Genomic DNA, 17,480 nt, shown 5'->3' with positions numbered 1-17,480 from the left:
GTGGGATTTATTGAAGAAATCCACTCAAATCACATTTTACTTGGCCAAAGGTGTCCTGGGTGGGCTTCTTGTTATCTCAAAGTGAGTAGTGGGTTGGCTGTGGTTGAGGTTTATGGTTTTAGTCACTTTACAAGGATTGAGTACAAATTGAGGAGAATCCAAAGTGTTTTAGGTTCAGTTGGGCTTTCAGTGTTTAAAGGGGGCTATAAAGGAGATGGAGAGGGACTTTTTACATGGAAAAACACAGACAGGAGAAAAGGGTTTTACACTAAAAGAGGAGGGATTTAGATTGGATATTAGGGAGGAATTGCTGGCTGGGAGGGTGGGGAGGGGCTGGAATGGAATTCCCAGAGCAGCTGTGGCTGCCCCTGGATCCCTGGCAGTGCCCAAGGCCAGGCTGGACATTGGGGCTGGGGGCAGCCTGGGACAGTGGAGGTGGCACTGGATGGGTTTGAAGGTCCTTTCAACCCAACCCACTCCAGGATGATTCTCAGATTCCATCTTTCAGCAGTGAAGGAAAACCAGCCTTGTTTGGGGCACAAAAACCTTGATTAACCCCAAAACCTGAGTGCCCAGCTTTCCTTTGTGCACAGATGAGACCACAAATATACCCCTTTTTCTTCTTTTTTTCCTCTACATCCCAAATTCTTTTACTCAGAGTTTGAATTGAGACGCAGGAGATCGATGGTTCTTGTTTGGACTTAGTTGTTTATTATATCTTATCAGTAGCACAGCTGCACAGAGTGTGCCTCTTTGTTGGAATGGTGGGAAACAGCCATCAGTTTTACTTTTTTACTTTTTAAAGTCTAAACTAACCAATAATGAGATATGTTTTTACTTACAACCCAATTACTAACTTTTCAAGTTCTGCAGTGCAGAACTTTTGACCCAATGACAAAACATTCAGGTTGGTGAAGAAGAAGAAAGAAGACACAAATCCACACCCAAACCCCTCCATTTTGTAACCTATTCTTACCTATATCCCCTAAACCTAATTTTCTACATTTCTACGTATTTCACCCTGTGATGGAACTTTAATTCCACAGCAACAACCTCAGTGTTAGCACACAGTTTAGGAAATTTTTCCCAGGGTTTTGGATCAAATGCAGTGTGCTTCTGAGGATCAGTGCTGAAAGGCTAAAACTCTCAGCAGCCAACACAAATGGACTGGACCCTCCAGACCCCCTGATTTATCCCTCTGGATACATCCAAGGACAAAAATCCGGGTCCTTTTTAGCCAAGTGCTGCAAGTTCTGTAGGATGAACTTGAACTTCAGTGAAAAGAAACTCATAGAAGGATTTTTTTTTTTTTGTAACTACTCAGCCAGAGCACGAATTTAACTGCAGAATTGCCTCACTTAAGCACATCAGCACATAAAAGCCAAATGTGTTAGGGCTTGACATTTGAAAGAACTGGAAAAATGCAGGTGCTTGGAAATTGCTGTGTGCATTATCCTGCTGCTCCAGCTCCCAGTCAAGTTGTCTCCTTTTGTGCCTGGAAGTGCCTCATTGAGTGCAGTTAACTTGTAAACCCCTTTTGTGACTTGTAATGATTTTTTTTTTTTTAATGCCCACATTTGAAGAGCAGGGATTAAAATACTTTCTTTATGCTCTGTTTCTGTCCTTGATCAGGTGGCTGAGCTGAGTGAGCTTAAATGGATTGGAGATCTGCCTCTCCTGAGAGTTTTAAATCTTCTAAAAAACCCTCTACAGGTAAGCAAGAACCAAAAATGAGAACCTAAACGTGATGGTTTGGAGCACACCAGAATCCTTTCAGCCTCAGTTTCTGTCTCTAGAAGTGGACAGGTCATTTGTCCTGAGGAACCAAAGAGAATTCTATCCCGACTCGTGTGATTTCCAAATTTTGTATGAATTTTACAGTCATTTCTGATGCCAGAAAGAAGGAAAATATTAAGACTTTAATTTTTTCTTGTAATTGCCAGGTTTTTATTGGTTTTTATGAGACTGGTCTGACATGGCACACAATGAAATTAGCAGGGAAAAGTACCTGAAATAAACTTCTGGATTTCCATAATCTGAAAGGCTTCTCCTGCTCAGGTGTCCTTCTCCTAAGCAAAATCTGATCATATCCCTTTTTAAATTCCCATCTTGGCCTTTTGAATATTGTGGTTACAAACTTTTGAACAACTCAGCTCCCACTGAGCTTTTGAAGGGTCAGTTTGGGCAGTGTTTTGACACCCTTCAAGATAAAAAACCTTTTATATTGCAATGTATTAAGGCAAATTTAATTTCAACCGATTGGAATGAAATGCTGGCTGGGTGAAATTAAGGATTTTTTGTCAAAATGGAAACTTTGTCCCTCAGGAACAAGGAGATTATTGGCTCTTGGCGATTTTCACATTGCTCCAAATCACAGAGCTGGATCTCAAGAAGGTTTCAGTGGAAGAAAAGGTAAGAAAACAACATTTTGTCGTGGAATTTTTCTAAATAAAGAAGATAAAATCTGTGTTTGCAACTGTAGGAAACCTCCTCCCCCAAAATCTGCCTTACAGAAATTCTGTTGGATTAGAAACCTTCCCCTGTTGTGGTGCCTTAAGTGGAATTTGGTTGCTGCATGTCCTGTGTGGGCCCAAGACATGCTGGAATTGCTGTATTTCAGGGAATTATCCTTTCCAAATGATCCTTTCAGGAAACCCATCACTCCCAACTTTATCTGTATAAATTTTGGAGCTCTTTAGTGCCAGGCTCTCTTCCATCCTGAACACACAGACGATACCAGAGTGTAATTTACCCCAACTACCCAAGGTGTTGATCTTATTCTTTGTCTTGTGTGCCAACCTGTTTTCCTCTCAATATAATTTTGAATATACTAATGAAATTTTTCCTTCTCTATGGACTGTAAAAGTAAACCTGAGTGACTGGTTCAGACCAGCATTTCACTTCTGAGTGAAACTATATTTCACAAAGTCCTCTCCTCATGTTAAGTTAGGATGCCTCCTCTAGCCTCAGGAACTCTCTTGCCAAACAATTTGGAGGCACCAGCTCTTCTGTCTCACTGACACCAAATGGATGTGCAGGGATGTGGGTTGGATCGGGAGTGTAGTTTGGAAGTGGAATTCCTACTTGTCCAACTCACCACGTTTGATTCTCACCATGGAATAATCTTGCAATAAAAGAACTGAACTTCCTCCAGGGTAGGTACCCTTGACCAGCTGATGTGCCCCAGGATACACCCTCCGTGCTCCCAGCCACTAATTCAGAGCAAAGGACCACATCAGAGCTAAAATGAGTTCCCTCCTCCTACTTTCCCCCTGAAAAGCAGGGACATGGAGCTCTCAGTATGGAATGTTTCCCTATTTCACCGTGCTGCTGGCTAATACAGGCAGGGAGCCACACAACCATAGAATTCCAGGCTGGAAAGGACCTCATGGTTTATCTGGTCCAGCCTTTTTTTGGGAAAAGCACAAGATGGCCCAGCCAAATCCTACAAGTGACCAACATTAGGGAATCCACCATGTCCCTGGGGAGATTATCATGGAATCCAGAATGATTTGGGTTGGAAGGGACCTTAAAGCCCATCCAGTGCCACCCCTGCCATGGGCAAGGACACCTTCCACTGTCCCAGGGTGTTCCAAGTCCCATCCAACCTATTCCTGATTATTCCAATGGCTGATTGGTCTCACTGTGAAAACTTTATATCCCATTGGAATTGCCTGGGTCATTTTTAACCTGAGTGTGTAGCGTTAATAACCCCCAAAATGCACAACTCGTTAGTGGTCAGCAGAGCTTCCAACAGAATGGATGGAGGGAATCCTTGGAGTCTGAGTGCTCTCCCTCCCAGGAAAGACAGGAAGGCATTGTCAGGAGTTTGCTCACTTTGTTAATGCCCATTCTGTTCCTTTTCTGATGAATAAATGAGTGGCTGCAGTCCCCAAGGGTTTGAGTTTGGCACCTTCCACCAGCGCTGAGAGGATGCAAATTAATGGATAATTAAAACCTAAGCGAAATTGCTTCGCATCCTATGTGGCATCCTGTTTTCTTCCCGGGAAAAGGTTGAATATATTAAACATGGTGAGCAGTGTCTGGCTGCCTTCCATCCACCTCTCAAATCATCCTTCAATCCCTTCAAAAGATTTCTGCTCCCAGCCAAGCCCAGCACAAAGCCTGACCCTCAGAAACACAAAGCCATTGTTATTGCTGGTGATCTGCCAAGCCTTTTGCAGCTGGAGACAATTCCATCACTTCTCCCCTTCCTTTTTTTCCCCCTAAACTGTGGGAACAGGTCGCTGCCGTGAACAGATGGGACCCTCCTCCAGAAGTTGTGGCTGCTGAAGATCACAGGATTCATGTTTTGTCCAACATTCTGCAGCCCCAGAGAGTCCTGGACAGGTGAGTTCATTTCCCAGCTGCTCCTGACGGTGGCACTCAAGTAAAGCAGAATATTGTCCCATTCAGAGGGACTTTTTTTTTTTTTTTTTTTTCCAAGGAGAACTCCTGCAGGATTCTGTCAGCAGCCTGGAAATGAGGCAAATCTGATTTGGTTCACATTGATTATGAAATGAAGCTCGTCATTCACCTCTAAAGTCTGAGACAGATTGTCCACGGCTCCACTCCCTTTCCCCAATCTGTTGGAGCAGATGGTCATTTGCACCACAAATGAGAGATGCAAAATTCCTCTCCCTATCCAAAGGCACCGACAAAATCCCTGGAGGCAGCAGAGAGCTGGAAAACTTCTTCCCGTTCTGCTGATGCCTCCTCTCCCCCCTGCTGGAATCCTGGTGGGAGAAAATTATTTTATTTGGGGGTTTTGGGGCACATTTCGTATTCATAAGGGGAAATTTCCAAGTTTTACTGGAAGGAGGAGATGATGCCAACTTCCATTAAAAGCATGGAAGGGAGAGGCAGGTGGATGCTCTTTTCCCAGTGTCACCATTCCCGTGCCAGGTGACTTCTCCCAGTCTCGCTTCTCCTCTGAAAAACGGGATTTTTGCTGCTCTGCAGTTGTGTTGTGATATTTGAGGAAATCTTGGAAAATTCCTTGATGGAATACACTATAAATATATGTGGATTGTTATTGTGTTGGCTGCAGTGGGCACTGAGATCAACCTTTGTGCCCCACACCCTGCTTTGGTGCTGAATGAATCCAGAATTCAGTAACCTGATTGAAGATCCAGGATTTAGTAACTCAGAAATGTGTATTTTTTATTGTGACTCTGTTTTCTGGGATCATCCACAAAAAACCAGGAGCCTTTCCAGTGGTGACAGCAGCTCTGGGAATTCTTAACAGCCTATTAAAAACAAAACCCCAAAGATTAATTTATTTATTTTTGCAAGGGTGGAGATTCCTTAAAATAAAACACAAAATTGGCTTATTTTTCTTTAACAAAAACCAAACAAACCCTAAAGGCATGGATTTTTTCCAGGGCTGTGTTTAAATATTTGCTCAGTGGATGTTGGATGTGTGTCCTCGTTGCTGGAAAGGAAGAATTCTGCCTTGTGCCAGAGGAGCTGTGCACACAAACACAAAAACATCAGCCCAGCCTTTGTGGGACTGCCCCAAAAATCCTTAACCATGCCTCCAACGCTGGCCCGTGCTCAGCTGGAAAGCACTCAAGAGTCATTAATGAAATCTCCCTAATGATGATGCATTAGTGCCTTTTCCACCCCTAAAATGCTTTTTTTTTTTGGAACCAGATTGGGGGAGTTCATTTGCATCTCTCTTTCTCCATGAGGTGATAATTAATTCTGGCTTAGTGATATCTTTATTATCCCAAACAAAACCCGAAAACAAAGCAAAAGGTTCTATTGTTGCCTGGCCTGCAGGCACAAAACGTTGAATTTCCAATTCTTTTCTTCTCTGTCTCTTTGTGATTTTCTCTTTAATTATGTGGTAACACACCAGTGAATATTATGGGTATTTTCCCCTCCCAGAAATGCAGGTGACATTTGAAAATGTTGCTCAGAGTGACAACAGCTACAATTTAATAGCAGAGGCTTCTCCAGGCTGTTGGGCCAGGACAGGAGGATTTTTGGTAGCTGCCTGTCGAGGATGAATCCGTTCAGAGAAGAACCAGAGCGTGATTCTTTTTGACAATTAAAATAATTAAGCATTGGAACAATTTGCCAAGAGTTCTCCACAAGTGGAAGGTCTTTAATTAAAATATGACTGAATGGAACCCCAGGTATGAGGGTGGAAACGGGAACTGACTTGAGGAATTCCTGTCGCCAGCGGGATGAGGGGAGGATGATTTAGATCATCAGAATAGTCCCTTTTGGCCTTAAAATGTATTAATTTCTCACAGCAATGCCCACAAAGACAAAGAAAGTTGAAAACGAACCCAAAACTCTTTTCCAGAATCGTCTTTCAAGCTCTAGAAACCCCCAAACTTTTAGTTTTGAGAGCCAAGAAGTGATGATGTCATGGAAGACAGGATTATGGGAATGTTCTCCCTGATCTCCTGATGAAATCATAAATCCCAGGAATTTGAGGACCTGGGGAATTCAAGCAGTGGGAATTTATTCAAGGGGATTTGAATTTGGAGCGTGAACTTGTTGAGGGATGATGATTTATTGGGACATTATTGGGTGGAACACTTCCTTGTGGAAGGAAAGATGCCAGAGGAATTCTGCATTTTCCAAGCCTGTAACAGCTTCTGTGCAAGGAGAAGGAGAGAATTCCTTATTATAAGGACTCAGGAGGCCCTGGCACAGGATTCCCAGAGAATTCCCCATCCCTGGAAATGTCCAAGGCCAGGCTGGACAGGGCTTGGAGCAACCTGGGGTGGCAGAAAGTGTTGTGAAGGTTCAGAAGGAGATGAGCTTTGAATTCCCTTCCAACCCAACCCATTCCATGATTTTATGTGGTGAACAAAGGTTCTGCCTTCCCAGCCCTGCCCTGCCATGATTATTCCCAAAGGGAATGAACCTGAGCAGGAAAAAAATCCTTTCTGCAACATCCTGATCAATTTTGAGCCCTACTCACTTCCGCTTTCTTCCCACCTCTGAAATGTTCTTTTATTTTTTTTAAATTTTTAAAAATTTATTATTTTTTTTGTATTTTTTAAAATGTATTTTTACCTTCTGCAGGATTTTAAGGCATTGTGCTGATGAGCTTTTTGTGCTAATTATGTCCATGTGGCCTGCTGGGTAACAGAGCTGCTTTGCTGCTCCTAAAATAGGAGGAAAGCCATGACTTGGGAATTCTTTTCCTCCGTGTTTGTATGGGAATGTTGTCCTTACTTCTTACAGAAGGAGTTATTTGTGAGAGGAATGGTGAAAGAAATGTATTCCCTTTTCAGGTGTCTGTTTTAAATCCCATTAAATGGACAAAGAGGCAGTTTTCTTTCACTTCAAATTTAGTTAAAATTATTAATTAATTAAAAATCACTGAGTTTGGAATGATTTCAATTATTTATGACCTATTTCCAAGTGGCATAATCTTAAAATCGACCTGAGCACCCACAATTCTATTTTTTAGCTGCCTAAATAAATTGCTGGATACTCAAAAGTGCAGGAATCCTCTTCATTCTCCTTATTTATAGCTGGAAGTGGAAAATCCAAGGATCTAATCCTCAGCTCAGCATGGAGAAAATGGAGAGCTTTGTATTTTTGCAGCACTTTGGGTCCTTTCATTGGGATTTTATTTGTGTTTGGTGGAGTTTTAAGGATCTGAGTGGGGCTTTTTGTGTTGGATTGAAGAATTTTTTACACCTTCACCTGGCACGGGATGTGGTAATCAGCGAGGTCGTGCAGGAGAGTGGCAAAATCTGTAGGATTGGATCCAGGTTTATTCCAGTTATCCTGCTCATTCAAATATTCCCATGTCTGGAAAACTCCTCAGCAAATCCCAGCCCTTTAAAAAGGCTGGAAATCAGAGAGATTGGAGTAAAAATGGCATTATTCCTCCTGCAAAAGAGACCTTTAATGCAGATTTTCGTGCTGTTTTTACGTTTAGAGCACCTCAAACCCAGCCCTGAGTTTTGCCTACACTGTGAACAACAGGAGATGAGTTGGAGTGGTGATAAAATCTCTGTAAAGGTTTATAAATAGTTGCTGAAATTTGATTTTTAGGTGATTTCATGCCCTCTGGTTTTCCTTTCTTGTAGCACTTTGCCTGCTGCTGCTGATCCCTACCCCATGCTGGTGTTGCTGGGCCCTCTGGTCTGTGGGAAGAGGGAACTTTCTCTCAAGATCTGCAGGCAATTCAAGACTTTCTTCAGATTTGGGTAAGTTCTGCTCCCTACATTAAACAAAAACCACCAGGGGACAAAGGCTGGAATTGCTGCTGGTTTGGTTTGTGGGGTTTTTTTAAAAAAGAAGGTAAAAACAACCAATAAATGCTCATTTTGCTGCGTTTTCTCTCTTCCCAAGGCTTGACTGCCTGAAGTCATCAGTGAGAGGAAAGCTATTGAAATTATAAAATCCTTTTCAATGGTGAACAGCAAACAGAAACAAAAACAGAAACAAAAACCAAACCAACAAAAAACCAACAAACAACAAACAAACAAAACAAAACAAAACAAAACACAAAAAACCCAACAAAACAAAACCCAAAAACCATAAAAAGATCCAAAAAACCAAAACAACAACAACAAACCAACAAAAAATCCCAACAAAAAAAAAAAAAACAAACCAAAACAAACAAACAAAAAAAAACCAAACAAACAAAAAAAAGGCCACCAAAAAAAAACCCCCAAAAATACCCCACAAAAAACCAAAAATGGGGTATTTAGTGCTCTTTTCATGGAGCTCTTCTATCTGAGCACCTTTCAGACCCCACCACGTGCTGGGAGGACAAATCCTCCCTGTTGGAAAGGATTAGGATCCTTGTTGGATTAGGATCCTTGGTGCTCCCTGGGGATTTAGGGGAGAGAAACTCTCCCTTTCAAAAGGAAATTCCAGCTGGCTCAGTTCAATCCCCACTGTCTGATACCTGATTTTAGGTGCTGCAAGATGTTCCTTCAACCCATCCATCCCATTTTTCCCAGTTCCTGATTTCCATAGGTCCCATAGAGCCAGCACTGCTCTGTGTTCCCTTAATTCTCCATTTTTTATTGCACTTTATTTTTTATTGCATTTTTTAAAATTGAATTTACCCATTCATTTTCTTTTCTTAAGGAAAGACCTGTTAAGTGTCTGTAAAAATCCCTTTTTTTTTCCTTTCTTTAAACCTCTGCTTTGAAAGGCTACTTTGGAAATGACAAAATAAATTCAACACCAATTGAAATTTTCCAAACACTCCGTGAGGGGATTTTTTTTTTTAAAGCACTGCTTTTGTATTGTGTGTTTTATTTCCTACAACTTCCATGCGTGAGGGGAAGGAAAAAAATTAAATAAAGAAAAGAGAGACAGAATCTTAACAGAGCAGAAAATTGCAACCATAAAGCAAAGTTGTATTTTAATTATTCGGGGAGGGGGAGATTTCAGCGATTTTATGGCTCGCACTTCGAAATTTCAAACATTCTGCTCATTAAAAATGGATTTCATGCAAGGTACCCTGGCAGTTTGAATGTAAACATGGCCTTGCAATTAAAAAGGGGGTTGAAATGTATGCAAGTGTTGCAAGAAACGAAGTGAAATTGGCCCCTCCAACCATCTGGCTCGTGCTCAGCAGTGACCTTTAAAGCTCGGTGTGTTTGTGTTACCTCGGAAAGAGCCAGGGGGAATTTCACAGAGCCCCTGTGCAACTCGCTGCTCTCATTTGCTGAGGAAAAAGTGCCACCCTCTGACGCTGTCCCTGAATTCCTCAATGGTTTCCAGCCCAGCTCCCTGGAATAAATGAGCAGAAATGGCCCCAAACAAGGAGAAAAATCGGATTTCCAAACAGCCGCTGAATACTTCAGTCTCAAATTGCTGCCCGCATTAACTCATCTGGTTTTTTGGGTTGGTTGGGGGTTTTTTTTTCTGGTGGGTTTTTAGTGTTTTATCCTGGTGGGGAGCTCAGGTAGCTGAGGTTTATCCTTATGGGATGGCAGGGATTTACTTTCCCTGCCTTTTATCCCCTCATCCTGTCTGTTCCAGGATTGTTTCTCCCCTTCCCATTGGGGATGTGTTTAAAAATTGGACTTCAGAGCTCTTTCTTAACCTCACAGTTCAGCCCAACTCTCCCTCTCCTTTTCCACATTTAGGATTGGACTTTATATCATCCCCAAGCTGACAGAAGTGGGAAAAAAATGGATTCATCATTTCTCAGTTCCAGGCTGCTGTGACAGCTTCAGTTCAGGCCATCCCGGGCTGGGGGGGATTTATAGCCAAAATATCACCTTACATTTAACTTTTTTTTTTTGGTGTATTTCTGGGTTAATCTTTCAAATCTGCAGCATTTTAGGGGTGTGATTTGCACCTTTTTATATTTCTCGTATTTCTTTGCTCCTTAAAACACAATTATTTATAGTTTCCCTTCTTTCCCTTCCCATTCCTAGTACATAGCTGCTGCTGTGATTGAAAACAGGTTATTTCTTTATTATCCCATCAATCTCCCAGGCCCTGCCACACCACCAGGACTGCTTACTTTGGGGAAGAAAACAGACTTGATTATTATTTCATTTCTCAAGAAGAATTTGACAAAATGGTGAAAGAAGTAAGTACCTGACTGCTCTCCTTGTAGCTATTTCCTGCTCCCACAATGAACTCAACTTCTCCATCCAGGCCTGATTTATTTTAGGTTTTATATTAAGTTTGTGCCTGGGTGTGAATGTTTATTCACTCACAGTTGTGTTGTTTAAGTTCACAGACAGAAAGCACAAATTTCTTTGTGTATTTGTGCTGTGTTTTCTGCCATAAATGAGTTTCTAGAAACCAATAAATGGGCAAAATGGTCAGTGGGGAATATTTAAATAACAGTATCATGTAGAAACAAATTCATTTTCAAACACAAATATAGTGGGGCATTTCTTGGTTTTATTTTCTCAACATTTTCCAGCAACCTTGTAGGGAACTCCTTGGAAATTGAGCAAATCCCCCCTAAAGGAGTGGAGTTTCTCTGGAGCTGTTCTGCCTCCAGCTGCTCTTTTTGATGCCTTTTGCTGCCTGCAATAAAACCTTGCCTTGAAAAGCCACAGCAGAGCCCATTATTTGTATTTCTACAAAAGGGGGAGCCAGCAGAATCTGAAACAACTGATCTGGCCCTTAATGATAGCAATAATCAAGGGGTTTCATTTTAAAAGCTTTATAATAATTTTTATAATTATTATAAAATAATCTGCTTCCATCTCTCCAGGGCTGCAGTTTTCAGGTTTGAACTTTGAAATGCCTCAGCCAATTCCACATTCTCCTTGCTGGATGTGTTGCAGTCCTTCCTTTTCCATGGAATCTCCCGTTTTCCATGGCCTGGCCCTTGGAATCTCCCATTTCCCATGGCCTGGCCACATGGTTCGATGTAAAATCACCAGAAGGATGCCCCTGGCTTTGGATTTTCCTTTGCAGTGGGAAGGAATAACCCAGGAATGTTGTCAGCACTTTGTTCTCAGGATCCTGGAATTTGATTATCCATGAACAAGCCCAGCTCTGGGTGCTCTTCTCTGTTAATTTTGGGCTCTTGCTGCCCTCAGTAATGCTGATTTAAATGGGAAGAAACTTCGTAGGGAGAGAAAACAAAGAAATCCAGAGTGATTCGCTCATTTAAGGAAGTTGTTTCCCTGGAAACATTTCCTTTGGCATTATCCTTGTTCTGAATTTCAGGGAAAGTTCCTGGCAACCTACAAATACAGTGGCCACTGCTATGGACTGGGAAGAGACACCGTGGAATCCATTGCCAGGGAGGGGCTGGCTACCTGTGTCCACTTGGAAATAGAGGTGAGGATCACCTGTGAGTGACCATTTCTTCATGGGATGTGGGACAGGGTGAGAGGGAACAGCCTCAGGTTGTTCCAGGGGAGGGTCAGGTTGGATATTGGGAAATTTTTTTCCTGGAAAGGGTGGTAAAGGATTGGAACAGGCAGTGGTGGAGTCCCCATCCCTGGAAGTGTTCAAGAAACTCGAGGATGTGGCACTTGGGGATGTGGGGCAGTGGTGGCCTTGGCAGTGCTGGGGGAGTGATCTTAGAGGGCTTTTCCAACTTTGGTTTAGTCAGAAGGGTCCCTCTGTTGGTTTATTTTTTTTCTCAGTTTCAAATTTCTGGCCTATTTTTTCAACCTTCAGCAGCCTCATCTCCCCACAGCACCCCCAGCACTTCCCATTCCAGCACCCTCAGCTTTCCAGCCATGAGCTTCCCACCCATCTCCACCCTACAGCAGGACCAGTCCCACCCCTAAAAACCCGTTTCACCTTTGCTGATGGAGCCACAGAAGGTTTGTGCAGCTCTGAGGCGATATTTGGGGCAGAACTATTAAAAAACACAATTTTTTTGAGGGGTTGCTTTTCCATCACTGAGATTTCTCAGGTGCACGTGCACCAGTGGAAGAATCTCAGAATTTGGGCCATGCTAGGAAACTGAGCTACAAAGTGTCAAAACCCATCTCTTGGAACCCCAAAAGCTGAAGGTTTTAGCTAATTTTCTAATTATACTTCTCATTTTTAGCTAATTTTCTAATCATGCTCCTCATTCTCTTAGATCAACCTTTACTAGCGAGGTGAGGTGACAAAAGGGAAAGACTTGCTGCATTTCCATCCAAATTATTCCTTCAAAATGAGCTCTATCCGGGGCAGATTCCAAAATGGGAGACTCCACAGAGTGCCTGGAATGTGGCACTGACTGAAACAACAGGGATAAAAAGAAATGCAGGAGACTGCAGTGCTAACACAGGATGATCCTAAGCTGAGCACCCTGATCAAAACCTGACACTAAATGTCATGAATGACAGGATGATAATTTTGTTTGGGAAACCTGTGATCAAAAAAACCCCAATTTTCAGTTGAGTACCTTGGTGCTCATGAAGAGTTTGGGCCCAAAATAAATCCTTGCACATCTGCTGGCTTGCACGTAAATGTACAAATCACACAACAGCAGCTCCTTGCTCAAATGAGCAACAATTTAGTGCTGCAATGCAGCTTTTAAGTGCCTGTGGCTCAGCTGATATTAAAGAGCAAATTAATAACTTCATCTCTGGGTAGCTCCATCTCCTTTTTCCCCTCAGTTTTGACAGAACTGTGAATCACCCTCGGTCTCCACTGATAGGCACGGGGTGTGTTCGTTGTCTTGCCAGGCAGCCCTTAAATTTACAAGGCAAGAAAAATAGAAGATTAAATATGATGGAATGGGGTGCCTTTTCAAGCTGTCAATTCCTCACCCAAGCAGATGTGTTATCAAATAATTTAGGAGAAGGAACTTAATGGAACGTGGTGTTTATTCATGAGGAGCTTAACCCGGCTCTACAGGCACCGACCATAACTTTTCCTGGGAATTACCAAAGCTGCTCTCGTGGACAGGCAGCTAAAACCCCTTTGTCACGGAAGTTTTTAGATCACGCAGGAATTATGCAGAGTTTTGTATCGCTGAGGGCTCTGAGAAACAATAATGGTGAGTTATGGCTGGGGGTAGAAGGTGCTGAGTCCATTATCTGCTGCAGGGCTCGTAACAAAAGTGATTTAGCACTATTAAAAGGAATTTTAATTGTGAGCCGTGGGCTGAGACTGAAAATTTAGAGCTGTTCGTTGCCTTTAATCTAGAGTCTATCTCGGGCTCATAAAGGAGACTGACACCAATTTTAAAAGTTAAAATCTTGCTGAGTCTACACTTGGAGAGGCTGCTGCGAGTCTGAGCCTCAGTTCTGTGTTGGATTAAACGTTTGCAGTGCTTCCCCTTGGCTCTTGGAGCCACCAATGCCTGCAGAGCAACTTCCAACCAATAATTCAGGATAAACACAGAGAAAAAACTCAGCTGCAAGTTCAACAGATGCTCAGTTTCACGAGAACCCCTTGTTTTTCTACTCCATTTTCAAGGGTGTTCGTAGCTTGAAAAAAACCTACTTTAAACCCAAGTACATCCTGTTGGTACCAAAGGACAAAGGAAAATATGAGCAACATCTGAGGAGGACAGGATTGTTCAGCAGGCCAGAGATTGAAGAGGCAGTGTCCAGAGTGGACATGTACCTCCAGATAAACCAGGATTTCCCTGGATACTTCGATGCAGTCATCAACACGGGTGAGTTAATTGCTGGATGGGATTTCCTTTGGGATAATTAGGAGTTGAGGATGGCAGGTGGTAGACAAGAATCCTTCTCTAGTTCATTCTCACAAATCACAATGTGTAGAGGTGATTTTTTGGGGGTTCACAGAGCACTGTGGGGTGAGATAGTGCAAATTTGTCCACGTGGCATTCAGAGCTCACAATTTAAATATGGCCCTAATGAAAGAAGCCGACAGGAAAAGATTTAGGTGAGTGCAGAGCCTGAACTTGAGCTTTTCTTGAATGTGCTGGTTATGAAGGTGAAGGTTTTTTCTCTCCAAGAGACGAGCTGGACAAGTTAAAAATGTATTGCTGTGTCAAACTCGTGTGATTTGTGTCTTTGTGCTGACGGAAAGTTGGGGTTTATTCCATTTCTTTTCTCTCTGTGCCATGAAATGCATTTCCCTCTGTGCAGATGAGCTGGATGAGGCATTTGCAGAGCTGAGCCTCCTTGTGGAGGTCAACCTGGGCTTGAAGCCACCTGGAATTTTTGACAGCACTCAGGACATCAACAGCAGGGCAGGTACTGTGGCTGGCAACTACTGGTTTTATCAGCAGAATATTCCTATTTGTTGTTAAAAGAGTTGAAATCTGTAAATGATGCAGCCTGGGGGACCTGAAACCTCCTCGAGCTTCTCTGCAGTGGCTCTCCCAGGCTGATTCCTCGCTGCAATCTGGATCTGTCATGGAGATCTTCCCAAGTGCTTTACATCCCTGAGGGTGCCCTGAGGTGATAAAATGAAAAGAGTGAGTGCCTGACCCTTCTGAGGATGGATTTGGGCTCTGGGTGGAGTTCCTGACTCTCCTGAGGATGGATTTGGGCTCTGCATGGAGTTCCTGACCCTCTTGAGGATGGATTTGGGCTCTGGGTAGAGTTCCTGACTCTCCTGAGGATGAATTTAGGCTCTGGGTAGAGTTCCTGACCCTTCTGAGGATGGATTTGGGCTCTGCATGGAGTTCCTGACCCTCCTGAGGATGGATTTGGGCTCTGCATGGCGTTTTCTGAGTCCTCTGAGGATGGATTTGGGCTCTGCATGGAGTTCCTGACTCCTCTGAGGATGATTTTGGGGTTCTGGATCTCCCATTCCAGATAAATCCTGAGTGAGGGGTGCCCATGGCTGAACTTCGTGCCTCCCAAACTCAAGCAACAAGAAACTGGGATGGCACCAGGACTTCACTTGACTCTTTTCCCCAGGACATGAAGGAAAACCAGGATAGGAAGATGAGAAGACAACTTAAAAGTCCACTCCAAGTGCTTTTGGGGTGAGCCACTGATCCCAAAGGATCTGTGGTGTGTTTAAAAGAAGCCTTTTAGTGCCAGAATGGCTGAGGCTGAAGCCTCGTGGCCACTTCCAGCTGATCCCAGTGCTTGTTCTCATTCCTGCTTGTGCAGTTGCGTGTAACTTGGGTCAGGGAAGGGTTCCACCCAAAATTTCATGGAATTCCTGAGTTGGACCCACAAGGATCATCCAGTCCAACTCCTGTCCCTTCACAGACACCCCAACAATCCCAGCCTGTGCATCTCTGGGAGCGGTGTCCAAACGCGCCTGGAGCAGCCTTGGGAATGCACCAATTCAGTGCCCCACCATCCTCTGAGGGAAGAACCTGTCCTAAAACTCAGCCTAAACCTCCCCTGGCACAGCTCCAGCCAGTTCCTGTCCCTGTCACAGGGAGCAGAGGTTGGAGAGACCCCAACGAGTCCCCCCTCAGCCTCCTCCTCTCCAGGCCGAACACACCAAGCGCCCTCAGACCCTCCCCATATGGATTCCTGCATTAACACAGCAAAAACAAACCCCAAAACTTCCCAAAACTTTCAGACAGATCAATTCCCTGATCCTAGAGCCATAGAATCAGCTCCAGGAGGAAAAGGGAGGGAGAACTTTACTGGAAAAAAACAAAAGAAACCAAACAAAAAGACATGATGGTAAAAAGAGGATGTGCAAGATGAATTAAAAAGCAACTCATTCCTATGAACTCTTCCCTTTGACTCCAGGATTCCCATGGTTTATGGATGTTGGTTCCATTTCAGATCCATTGGTACAGGGTGGAGAATCATTTTCCTAAGGACCACACAGCCAATATCCACAGCCTGTGTGGCTCAGGAAGGCTGCAAATAAAAGTAGCTGAAAAAAGGGCAAAATGTCTGAAAATTTTAATAAAGGATGCTGCAATATTCATCAGTTCATAATTTCAAGTAATTTTGTATCCTGGAAGAATTAATAATATTAATTTCCCAATGGACACAGGAAAAGCTCCTGCACACGTTGTGGCTTCTCAGAGCTTCAGCAGTGAGGACTTTTCTGAAAAATCTTATTTAGCCTTAAATTAGGTAGATTTTATTCTAATTTCCACAACTCCCATGTTTTATCTGAGGTGAAAAAGATTATTTCCTTGCCTTATTTACTATCATATTGTATTTTCCTGCCTTAAAAACTCTGGGGATGTTTTGTCTCGAAGGCAACAAAACCCCACCAAACCCTACAGAGATGACCAGGAAAGGAGAAAAAAGGAGGAGGATTAAAAAGAAAAGGTTTTTATATCATCCTGGTATTTTTTAAGATAGATTTAAGTATCTGAAGCTCCTCTAAAGGACTTTTTATTCCTCAGCTGCTCTGAGTTCTTTCAGTGAGTGACTTCTCCCTACAGAAACGTCATTAACGCTGCAAGATTTTGGTAATTCTGCTCATAAAGTAACTTTTAAATTTATTGCACACCATTAAATTCATTTAGAGCCCTATTTATAGGTGTTTAAATAAGTCTAACGATCCTATTTCTAGAGACCCTCTCTTCTCGTGGACTGTGGGAAATAATTTATTTTACAAAACTCGCCCCAAGGTTGTCTTTAACAGGGACATTTTTAGTGAGGTTGGAGCAGGGGGAAGATTGGTTGTGGGAGATTGTGAGAGGTTTATAATTCTTTTTTTTCTTTTTTAATGAACTGCTGGGCAAGATCTTTTGCTGGTGTACAGAGTGAAAAAAATACTGCAAGAAAATAGATTTTCTAGAAAATAGAAGTTATTTAAAAAAACTTTTAATAGCAGAAGTAGAGCAGGTTTTGGAGCTGATAATGTTTTGTACTTGCATTGGCAGCTTTTATCCATGGGATTCAGTGATTTGAAACTTAAAATCATGGAATGATCTGGGTTGGGAGGGAATTAAAAGCCCATTCAGTTCCAACCCTGACACCTTCCACTATCCCAGGTTGCTCCAACCTGGCCTTGGGCACTTCCAGGGATGGGGAATCCACAATTTCCCTGGAAAACCGGTGCCAGAGGCCTCAGCGGGAAGAAGGACAAGTAGCACTATTTATAAGATTATTTCTATGGCTTCATTTCATATTTAGATATGATTTTTTAGACAGGATATATCCCAGTTTATGGATTTTTTTCCCCCCAAATTTGAAATAATTTGAATA

The 17,480-nt window shown here is 42.8% G+C and overlaps 1 protein-coding gene across 3 annotated transcripts in view; it reads left to right on the top strand.

Moving 5' to 3' along the window:
* Positions 1-17,480, top strand: part of LRGUK (leucine rich repeats and guanylate kinase domain containing) — a 40,783-nt gene that overhangs the window by 10,959 nt on the left and 12,344 nt on the right. For all 3 annotated transcript variants that reach the window (XM_069003816.1, XM_069003818.1, XM_069003817.1), the window contains 8 exons: positions 1,633-1,713; positions 2,326-2,412; positions 4,244-4,350; positions 8,067-8,186; positions 10,444-10,540; positions 11,641-11,754; positions 13,840-14,041; positions 14,481-14,588. In XM_069003816.1, the coding sequence (XP_068859917.1) occupies positions 1,633-1,713; positions 2,326-2,412; positions 4,244-4,350; positions 8,067-8,186; positions 10,444-10,540; positions 11,641-11,754; positions 13,840-14,041; positions 14,481-14,588 (916 nt within the window). The remainder of the gene's footprint in view (positions 1-1,632; positions 1,714-2,325; positions 2,413-4,243; positions 4,351-8,066; positions 8,187-10,443; positions 10,541-11,640; positions 11,755-13,839; positions 14,042-14,480; positions 14,589-17,480) is intronic.

This window comes from Aphelocoma coerulescens, chromosome 1A, assembly GCF_041296385.1.
Source record: "Aphelocoma coerulescens isolate FSJ_1873_10779 chromosome 1A, UR_Acoe_1.0, whole genome shotgun sequence".
NCBI classification, from domain to species: domain Eukaryota; kingdom Metazoa; phylum Chordata; class Aves; order Passeriformes; family Corvidae; genus Aphelocoma; species Aphelocoma coerulescens.
This window is presented reverse-complemented; position numbering and strand designations above follow the sequence as displayed.